This window comes from Temnothorax curvispinosus, unplaced genomic scaffold, assembly GCF_003070985.1.
Source record: "Temnothorax curvispinosus isolate PA1 unplaced genomic scaffold, ASM307098v1 QBEX01011856.1, whole genome shotgun sequence".
Taxonomy (NCBI): Eukaryota; Metazoa; Arthropoda; class Insecta; order Hymenoptera; family Formicidae; genus Temnothorax; species Temnothorax curvispinosus.
This window is the reverse complement of record NW_020221636.1, coordinates 484915-496368: the sequence shown is the minus strand read 5'-3', so window position 1 is coordinate 496368 and position 11454 is coordinate 484915. Positions and strand designations below refer to the sequence as shown.

Below are 11454 nucleotides of genomic sequence, written 5' to 3'. Positions count from 1 at the left end.
TGTGTGTGTGTGTGTGTGTGTGTGTGTGTGTGTGTGTGTGTGTGTGTATGTTACAGTAATATGTTCTTGCAATTTTTTTTATCGAATCGGTCTAACTTAATAAAAACGAAGAAGTAATTTGCAACGCGAATTCAATATCTTCCGCCAGCAATACGCAGGCGTTGCTAATTCAAGACAGTTGCAGTGGGCATAGACGGATTACGAAAACTCATTAACCGACTAATACCTTTAAACGAAGGAGCCTTTTCGCCGTGCACACGTTCCAATAGAGCCGTCGCAAACTTGCGGATAAAACAATCTGACCCCGACCGATATGCCGATATACACGGTGTACAATAGCCGTAGCGATAACGTATCGCCCGAAGCTGGGTTGAAAGGAGAGGATAGACGACTGAGCGTGGAAGAATCAATTTATTATCACGGTAAAAGAGAAGGAATGCAAGCAGGTATTATTACAGAGTTTCCGAACATTTAATCATAAATATCGACAACGATGAGGCTGAATAAAATTACTTTACACGAGCAAAAACAGATATGAAGTACCGAGGCAAGCGAGATATGAGGATATAACGTGAGATTGCTCGGAAAGTCTTAATTATACTTTTGGGAAGAGGTACAAGAAAGCTTCCTTGATTTCGCGGGAGACAAAAGCTTGTACCCAGGCGAGGAAGGGGAGTGGAAGGGGAGATTAAAGAACGAGCGTATGCAGAATTGATCGCTGAATTACGGCCACATTATGACGGCGAAATTTGCTGGGGCCGCACTTTACCGGCCCGCAGTGAATTAATCCGCGAGAAAGAAGACTCGAACGGCCCCCTCCGACACCGGGAGCCGGAAGCCGATGATTCATTTCGGAGGAAGCGTACAGGGCAACTGATGGCGACGGCGCGGCGGAGAGCTGCTGCGGCGGGAGTGCGCCTCGGAAGAGGATTCCGGTAACGAGAAGCCCAGGCTCGTCGATTAAACGATCGAAAGACGCTGACGTACGTGGACCATTGTCTAGGAAATTCGTTGGCGAAAATTATCGGGGTTTTTATTAATCTCGCGGAACTTATCGCAAATGTTTTTAATATGTTTTTGAATTCGATAAACATATGCATATAAGATATTATATCCTGTCATAAACGAAATTATTTGATTGTTCTTTTTACATAAATTGATTCCTCTTATCATTCTGCGTATAAACACTGTTAAAATAAGAAAAAGAGTGAATATAAAGGATTTTTCATATTTTATAAAAATGAAATATATATATGTATACTCTGATGTAATCAAATATAAGTGAAAAAATTACGATATAATAATTTATAAGAACTCTTCTCTTTTTGTTCAGCCAATAGGTATGCACTTGAAGAAATATGAGTGGGTAGGCGCGCCTGACATCGGCGACTGTTCGTTATGGGTCAGATCAGCAACGTTAGAGTTTGATGACGGACTTTGGCAGTGCCAAGTAACCGCCAGTGATTTCACTACGCAGGACGCGTTAGCATCCGAACCAGCGAGGCTGGTCGTCAGAGGTAAATGTTATACGCAGATAAAACATAAAATCGCGAATTTATTATTGTTGAGCAAAAATTATTTTTTGACCAGCGAGCGAGAAAGTGGGGAAAAAAATCTTGATTCTGAACGTGTGTTTTATTATACGAGTCAATCCTGTTTTAAATATTTGATAAACGACATGGAAGATGTATAGATAGAAATAGCGAAAGCACATACCATATCGTACAATAGCGATCGCATTATTGCGTCATTACGCGGGATGATAATTACGATGTACTTCGATGAGGTTGAGGAATCGAGTCGTATTCAGCCAAATCGAATCATCTTGTTTTCTCATGTTAATGGTTGGGAAATAATTGATTTCGGAAGCTCGCGTTAGCGAAACGATCGACACAATCATTGTTACACACCGCGCGCGCAACAATTCGCATAATTCGATAAATACTCACGTAGATTCGCACTTTGGCCTCCGCCATCATCGTTATCCTCGGAATTACATCGTGCCTCATCGAATATATATTTTGTGCTTTTTATCGGCCGAAATTATGGTAGATTTAATATCTCTCGTCCGGGGATCATACGTACATTACACCGAGAACATACGGCGATTAGTTGTACAATACCACCTGGACGACTACCTCGATGTTACATTCGCCTGCATGCAGTTAATCCCATGACACAATTAGCAATAAAGCAACAGGATTTATTTCCGCGCCGTAAAACTAGGGTTTGCCAAGAACACAAAAATCTCCGCTTCTTTTTGTTAATCTTACGGCTTGCGGTAACTAATTGCAATTTGCACCTCCGTTAATATTTATGAGGGTAAAATTCAAAAATATCGATATTTTATCGCGCTTATAAAGAGACTAGCTGGTTACCCGGGCTTCGCCCCGGAGGACATATGTAATAAGACACGCAAATAGTCTCTTTCTTTCTCTCTCTCCCTCTCTCTCTCTCTCTCTCTCTCTCTCTCTCTCTCCCGCTCTGGAAAATTTCGTAACCGATTTCCAAAAAGATACCGATTCCCAAAAAGATCGGTAACGAAAAACTATACAGTTTATAGCACTTCCCGGGAAATTCTACCCCTACTTCATATATAATTTTTTGCGATTCGGTCAATTAATTCCCGAAAAATTTGAAAAATTTCTGATACCGGCTTCCAAAAAAATCGGTAACGAAAAATTATACACTTTATAGCACTCCCCGGAAAATTCTACCCCCGTTTCATATACAATTCTTTGAGATTCGGTCAATTATTTCCCAAAAATTAAAAAAAATTAGAAAACCGGTTTCCAGAAAATCGGTAACAAAAAACTATACACATTATGACACTCCCCGGGAAATTCTACTCCTGTTTCATATATATTTTTTTGAAATTCGGTCAATTATTTCCCGAAAAAATAAAAAAATGTCGAATACCGGTTGCCAAAAAAATCGGTAACGAAAAATTATACATTCTATAACACTCCCCGGAAAATTCTACCCCTACTTCATATACAATACTTTCAAAACCAGTCGAATAGTTTAAGAGTGCATAAAGGACATACATACATACATACATACATACATTCATTTATATATATATAGATTATGTAAAATCTGACCGTAGATTTGTACTAAATTCAGTGATATCGTAAATTTGTAAGTAGTATGAGCGTAAAGAAAAATATTATGGAGGGTTACAATAATATTTCAAAGTTTCTTCTTTGCGCGAAATTTCGTCGTCTAAGATTGAAAGGGCATTCAGTGCTTTCAGGCGGGGGGAGGGGGAGAGCGAGGGGGTGCCATGCCGGCGCGTCGACTGTGCGAGAGCGATGGCATACGGCGGGATTAATCCGTGCTAATTTTCTCATTCCAGTCAGCCCTCAGCGACCGCAGATAGAGTACGCCGACCGTCTAATTCTCCCCGGCAGCAACGTGACAGCCCGAGCAGGTGAGATCGCTACGCTCACTTGCAGAGCGCGGTATGGGAATCCTTCGCCTCTAATTAAATGGTTCGTAATTGTTGCACGTAGATTCCATACTACTTAACTTGCTGCGCCGCCGAAACCCCCCTTTACCTGGCACGCGCGATCTCTCGCTTCGCGTGTCTCGCTCGCTTCTCCGTCCCTCGCGGCTCCCCCGTCTTCGTCGCGCGCCAAGTTTCTTTCCGCTCGTTTGCTCTCCCCGTTACGAGCGTAATTATTCAACAATTTATGGATCTCGCGGATTAAGGTGATTGGGCCATCAGAGCATGTTAAAGAAAAAAATCCGAATTAAATATATGTTATAAAAAAAACCTAAATACGCTTAAATTTGCAATTTTGAGAAGATCTGACGTCTAGTTGTTAAGATATTAAATCTCAAAGTTGGCAATTTTAACATAGGTTTTATGCGAAATTGTACCGAAAACATACATTTTTCGAGAATTTCACTCACTGTCTGTAAAGAAACAAGTTCAAAAAACTGAAAATAACATTATTTGATTCTTCTAGCATTTGTTAAGTATAAGACAAAACGACGTTGACGTGTAATAAGGCCAAAAATTCAATCAAAAGTTGATGAATCGTCGCGTTTCTTGTCGGCCTTTCGATCAGCTGTACGCGACGTGAACATGTGGCAACGCCGCGCCGTGTAGTGTTTTCTTTCCACAGCACTATTCTTTGGCAAGAAAATCTCCGTTATCGAAATTGTTTGTTACCTTCCATTATTTTTTAACATAAACACAATACATAACCTCACTCAAACACATGGCACTGGCATGATAGCTGCCTACATCGAAGAGATGCAATGTCGCGACATTTCTCTTGTACGAATGTCAACTGAAGTCAAATCTTGAACTTTTTACATTTATCAGTAGATAAATTGATACGTAATCGAATGAAAAGTTACATTATAAAACCAGTAATTATACAAGTGTCTAGAATATATCCATAAAAATGGTTTTTCTTAAAATAAAATTTAGCCCTTATATTGACTCATATGGTACATGGCCCAATCACCTTAAATGGAATGTATCGGTTATAAGGAGAAGACGATAAACATACGGAATCGCTTGCCATTTTCATTTAACTTTTAGGGGGAATGTTTGAGCGAAACGTAAAATTTTAATTTTGCTGAAACTAACAATTATACATCGTAGCTCTAATGAAACTGCGTAATTTTCAAATCACGAGTTATTTTATCGCTAAAATATTTCTTTCATCAAAGATTCTTTTTCTCTCTTCCGATTTTGAAAGATCTGCTCTTCGCGATTTTTTTTCATTGAGGGCTTTTCTTTCGCGCTCCGTGATTGATCGGGTTGTCTTAGGTAATCAAAATATACGTTACTATCGATTCCGAGGCGTCTTCTACCATCGACGTGTGCCTTTTCTTCGGCCGTCGTTGGAGCGCGCTTGTTCCCGCCGCTCAAAGATTCCCCGTAATGCATCGAGGACGCTGTCGATGGTAGAACACGCGCCCCATGAATAATCATGATCTATTCTGCATTGTGCCCGAGTGAAATTAAGGAGGCTACACGATGCATTTCGGTGCGCGACGGGAAAACATCGGAAGGGGAGTCTCATGCGAGGGATCAGCGGACGGCGAAATTTTTGGTCCGGTTTTTCTTGCTTCCCACGACATCGCACGACATCGTCTCGGGTCGTTCCGAGAAAGTGAGAAGCGCTCCCGAGCGGGGAGCGGGGTTTAATAGTTTTACGGCGGAACAAAAACAAGCGTCTCGCGGCGAGAAAGAGAGAGAGAAAGAGAGAGAAGCGCAATCTCTCTTGGCTTTAAACCTTGCAATTTTCGGTTAGCGGGACGGCTGGCGTCCGTAGAGCCTCGGGTCGCGTTTCAAATTGTACAGACAAGGTCCCTTGACAAGGCGACTGTTCTCCTCTGCCAGCCCTCATCTGCTCTCGCTTACCCACTTACTCACTGGGAATTATCCTAATTGGCATACGCGCGGCGCAGCGCGGAATATGTGTATGCATAAACGTGTTAATTATGACCGTGCGGAGAGACCGGGAGATTGCACGGGCGTGCAATCGAGTATTGAGCTTCCATCTTCCATCCCTAAAAAGATAATCGTCGACAAACGAGGTGGCTGTCGTGATCATTGTTACGCAAATCGCGAACGTAATGTGCCTGAGATAAGTTTAATGCGCTATACAGCTTTGTGAATACAACGACTTGCTCCTTTCTGTTTACGAGATACGAATTTATGTTTTCATATTACCCTTTCATATTATCTTTCGCACGATAATAACTTCGAGCACCGAGAGGCTTAATTCAGGAGAGTGCCGCCGTTAGTCGGAGTCCGCGAAACTGCGCGCAAGACTTAAGAAGAGCAGAATTCTGAATAATCCGCGACGATGAGCCTCGATGGGGAAGGTTTGGTGGGGTAAGACGGGAGAGGGTAAGAGGGCCAGGCAGAGAATGGCGCGGCGCGGTGGCGAAAACGGGGATGATCGAGAGCGAGATAGAGAGCGAGACCGCGGAGGAAGATGTCAAGGAGAGGAGGGGGAGCGAGTAAGAGTTGTTGCAGAACAGCCATTGGAAATGCAAATTTTCGGGGCGATATGCAGGTACGTGGGCGAGACCGAGATGAGGACGTTGCGGCCCCAGGTAAACTCGACCGAGATAGATAATCCGCGCACTTGGGCAACCTACAGTGTTTGCGAGATTCTGGCTGAGCGATCACGTTACGGGCAGCCGATCAGATGCGTCGCCATCCATCCGGCGTATGCCAATCCCACAATGTCGTCCAGCATCGAAGTGAGATTCGACGTGCGATGTAAGTACACGCGATTTTCTTCGTAAGATTGCGAAGAGGGAAGTCATTAGACCTTGTTGGAAATATGGAAATATGCATCGATGATTAATGTCTCGGGATATTTACGGCATACGTGCGTGTCTTGCCGTCATTTACATTAACGAGACGTTCACCTTAACGGTGAATATCAATTTTAGAAAGAGGAAGTCAATTAATTTTCACTTACCATGGATACAGGAAGTTGGGGTAAGTTGGACCACGCTAAGCCTTTTTCAAGATAACTTGAAAACGTGTTTAAAATTTTTACTCATAACAATATAATATAATATACATATAATGGATGTCGTGATGGTTCAACTTGCTCACGTGGTCCAACTTACCCCAACTTCTTCTAACTGGCGATAAAAAAAAAGAGAAAAGTAGTCAAATAAAAGTTGATAGTAAGAAAAGAGAACAGTAATGGCGACAATATAAGGACGAAGGCAGGTGTGAAAATAATTGGAGATAGAAGTTAATATTTATTACGGAAAGTTTCAAGTTTTTATATTTTTAGATCGTCTTCAAAGTAAGATTATATTGTATTATAAAATTATCGCCAGTTGTTCTTGGTAAATGAAAATTAATTAACTTCTTTTTTAAAAAAATGACAATTAATTATTATTAAGGTCATCAAATGGGATTTGTCTCGTTAATGTAAATAACGCTAAGACTCGCGCGTCTGCTGTAAATGTCAAGTGACGTGTGGTATAAATAGATCCTTTAACAAACTCGGTTTATAAACTCGTCTTCCTCGCGCCGAGAAAATAGAACTCCGTTAGGATAGTTTAATCCTTCGCCGTTCGCGAAGTTCGTGCCTGAATACAGACGAGTTTCTAATTGATTATGAACGATGACAAGAATCGTTGTCTCAGCGGATTATAACGGCTTATTAAGTCTTCTTAATGGGCATCGCTAATTTGAGAATATTATACGTCTGGAATGCGCGTGGATGGAAAATTCTTATCTGTCATGAAACAATACGTATACACACGAAATGAAAAGTATAGGATACGTTAACCATACATAATAATTATTAATTATTACGGCTTTGATATCTGTATCTGACAGTTTGGAGAGGTGATAGTACACAATGGCCGCAATGAATTCTATCGAATATTCGCTTGTATTAAACTTTGAACAGTTTTGCCCCAAATATGACATCGATGTTGAATCAGCGGGCTTTGTTCCCATTATCCTCTTCACATATATAAATATCGAAATACACGAAGCGATACGCATATTAAGTTTCAACAGTATGTCGCCATAATAAACACTTTTTTCAACGTAAGGCGAAATGTTGCGCGATTATACCTGTGTTCGTGAAAGAAGCTGCTTTCTTTGAAACAGACTTTTGAAATAAAATGCGCAAAGAAGGACGGAGCGGTAGGTCGAGATTAAGGTGGCTCTTCTTTTTTTTTTCCCTTGCATAGTCGTGCCGGTCATCAAGTGTGTTGTATGCATAATGGAAACGGCGGAAGGAGGGAGAAAATATACGACGCTGGAACTTCCCTTCCTTCTCAGCCGCCATCTGCACGCGTAGAAATATATTTCTAGCCATAATGAAAAACTTTCGAACAAATTTCCGGCAGCGTAGCTTGCTGCTGTGTTTAACTCGCATAATTGACAGTGCTCTGATACACATTCTCGATTATGCCAAACTCTATATAAAACTACTTCTTAGAAATAATATGATATTTAATAAACTAGGCTATATTATAAAAGTGATTGACAGGAAATTGTTTTCTTATTGGCAGTCTTACTTCAATATACAAAAATACATAAAATACATAAAATATAAAAATATGCATTTTTATATTTTAAATTAATGTTTGAGTTAATCAGCTTATTTATATTCACGCTTTTGATCTAAATTTACAATTTATTAATAATCAATCATATTTACCTGCTACATTTACAAATATTCTCTTTCTAAAGAGAAGTGATTTAGTTAAATTGAAATGGAGCTAAAATCAAATCAAAGCCGAAAATGTCTAATTAGAACTATTATAATATTTATAATTATAGAATCATTAAAATAATTTCTTGATCCACTATATTTTCGATTTGATTTTAACATATATACTATAGCTACGTTTATATATAGTGACGTAGATAATAGGGGTATTCAAATAAGTTAGAGTTTAACGGTTTGACAGGTTATGTCGGGTTAAAGTCGGGTAAAAAGTTAATTTTTACACTTTTAACCCAAAGATTAATGTGATAGGTTAATGAAACACTTATGTATTTTGCATAACCTTAAAGAGTAGCGCGCCCAAAGTTAATTAATTAACTTTTTATTCGACTTTAACCCGACATAACCTGTCAAACCGTTAAACTTTAACTTATTTGAATACCCCTTATAGGATTTTCAGTATAGGTACTGGCAGTGAACATCGGAACCTATATATCTAACAGTTTATATAATGTAGTCAGTTAGGCAATATATAATACAATATAGAATCAATATATTTCGGGACAAGAAAAATCCATTATGCCGTTCGTAAATTAAAGAAAGACATCGCGCGCTCGTAATTTTTACACGATAAAGATAGGTTGAAAGAGCGCCGATATTCTCATCGTATTATCAGGGCGATAATATCGATGCAAAAGCGCATTTGGTAAAAAAATTAGGAGGACACGGGGCCAACGTACGTTTCTCGCACAAATTGCAGGGAAATAGTCCGCCGGCAAAACGCCCGGTCATGAAAAACGGATCGGCAAAAAAGTCACTGTACTGTGGCACGTCCGTGTAACACACTGACCTCAAACCGTTTCGCATCTCTAACCATCCCCAACAATACACCGATTTAACCCGGGCGCGCATTCTCACGCACACACATGCAGACGCATACACACGGCAGAGAACCGCATGTTTCCCTCTCTCTCTCTCTCTCTCTCTCTCTCTCTCTCCATTCCCCTTCTCCTCTTTCTCTCTCATCAATCTCCCTCAAATCAGTACGTCGTGATGTCATGCGTTTTAACCTTATCGACAATTCGATGCCCGGCTGAACATTCAGGCAGATTTTAACGCTTTTTGCGAAACCATGCTGCAGCGGACAGCAGCCAAATGAGTATTGATTTTAGCCTCGGCCCCGGCATCGTTGTATAACTGCAATCAAATCACGGTTGATTTAAATAAGATTATTACCAATAACAGGGCAGCCTTTGAATCATCACGCGTCGATCTTGCGTATCGATAATTACAATAACTTTATAGGATAATTATAATCGCGCGCGTGTGTGATTCGTTTCATTAGTTTGATGACATAACTGATCGAGGAAGAACGAACGTTAAAAATGGTCCCCTTCTCTAGCAGCGTAATTATTATCCCGCTGTTAATGTGTAATAGGAATATCGAATTTAAAAGCGGCGTAAAAAGATTTTCACGATATCGCTATTGAATTTAATAATTTTGTGGCTTGCCAACAAATCCCATGTCCAATACGAATTTTGAAATCGAATCGACTATTAAATCTAATGTTATGCAACATTAATTAGCAAACATTTTCGATATCGTATCAGGTAATTAATACGTTAACCAGATTGCATTTGGCTCTTGTGTATGTACGTTTCATCTTTCGCCACGCCACGAATTAATTTGACGGGTGAAAAAGTATTACGTACATGTATGGCTTTACCTTGTTGCGGAGGGGTTAAAAGCGCTCTTTTGCGCTAAAGTTTCACGCACTGTAAATAAATTATTGGAGCTTGTTACACGCGTGATTCGCGTATCGACAAATATTCCGATTTGCCGTTAATGCTAAAGCTTGCGAATAATACTGCCGTGATAACAAAAATTTAATTTCTTTAATTAAATAAAAAATATAGCGATTTAAATTATGTTAACTTTTGGGGAAAAACCTCATTTGTTTCTGTAATAAATGAAAAGAAGCTGCTCTCTGAAAGTCGAAGAGTGAAATGCAAGTGTAACGAAAAGTGAAAATTGAGCCTGTGCACTTCGAGTGATTCGCCACTCTAAGAAAGAGTGAAATTGCACTCCATTTAAGTGAAAGGGCACTCTTTTCGAGTGCAGTAGATCAGTATTAATAAAAGTTAATTATGTCACTTTACAATTTTGAGTGAACAATTATTTTACTCTGTTATAAATCATTTATTACTCGAGTGTTTATCACCCCGATAGAGTAGCCGCTCTAAAAATTTGAGTGTCAAAAATTCACTCCTATCTTATGAGTGCCCGCACTTATTCAAATTAGAGTGACAATCCTCTCTTTTGGAGTGATTATCGCAATCACTCTAATATATTAGTAGCAAAACCACTCTATGAGATTTAGAGAGTACAATCTCTCGAATTAAAGTATTTATTATGATTTATGAATGTCGACGCGCAAAGTGACTTTATTTCAGTAGTCGCGGTTTTAAGTACGCCAGCCGCTCGCGGCTGTTAAACGTATTCGACGCGCTCCACCGAGACGTGCAATCTCGATCATGCACGTGGCGTCAAAAATTGATTCGCCAGTTACCATTCCTAATATCACCTCCAAGAACATCATTTCCCCTTCCCACGTTCGGCCCGATCCAATTTCGGCCGCTCCACGGCCGCGTAATTTATAATTCCCACCGCAAATTCGATCTCGAGTCCCGTCGCAGCCCTCTTGGGGACATCTTGTGTATCCATTCGCCCATATATTTGCTTATCCGGGGGGCGGGGGGTGTACGCGTTTGTGTACGTACATATACGCACGCCGACTGTATTGATTACGTGCATTAGGCGGGGCGGGACTTTTCCAACGCAAATTGAAAAGTTCGCCTCCGGAGCATCGATATTATGTGTATATATTCCATGCCAATGCTACTTCGATCGCAAACCGAGGGATTTATCCGCGCTAACGAGAGGGATGCATTTTGCGCGGTGCGGTTTTTAGAGAGCGCAACCGACGCGAACGCCGCGGGTTGGTGACTCGCCTATATTTCGGTCAGCGTGTCTCGAGTCAGTTTGAAATAGTTCCTATGATATATTGATATCCTATAGTAATGGGAATTGTGAGACTCTCGAAAAAGCGAAATGCTCCTCCATCGTATATAATTATTTCGTTAATTCTTGTTATGCAAATAGTAATCCTGCAAAAATTACCATCTCTTTAACGAACTCTCGAAACAACATACATTTTGATGATATATATATATATATATATATATATATATATATATATATATATAT

General features: G+C 40.1%; 1 protein-coding gene across 5 annotated transcripts in view; it reads left to right on the top strand.

Moving 5' to 3' along the window:
- The window catches only part of LOC112461835 (hemicentin-1-like), a 205526-nt gene that overhangs the window by 166066 nt on the left and 28006 nt on the right, over positions 1-11454 (top strand). For all 5 annotated transcript variants that reach the window (XM_025027236.1, XM_025027237.1, XM_025027235.1 and 2 more), the window contains exons 3-5: positions 1334-1517; positions 3359-3494; positions 6048-6256. In XM_025027236.1, coding sequence (XP_024883004.1) covers positions 1334-1517; positions 3359-3494; positions 6048-6256 — 529 coding nt within the window. The remainder of the gene's footprint in view (positions 1-1333; positions 1518-3358; positions 3495-6047; positions 6257-11454) is intronic.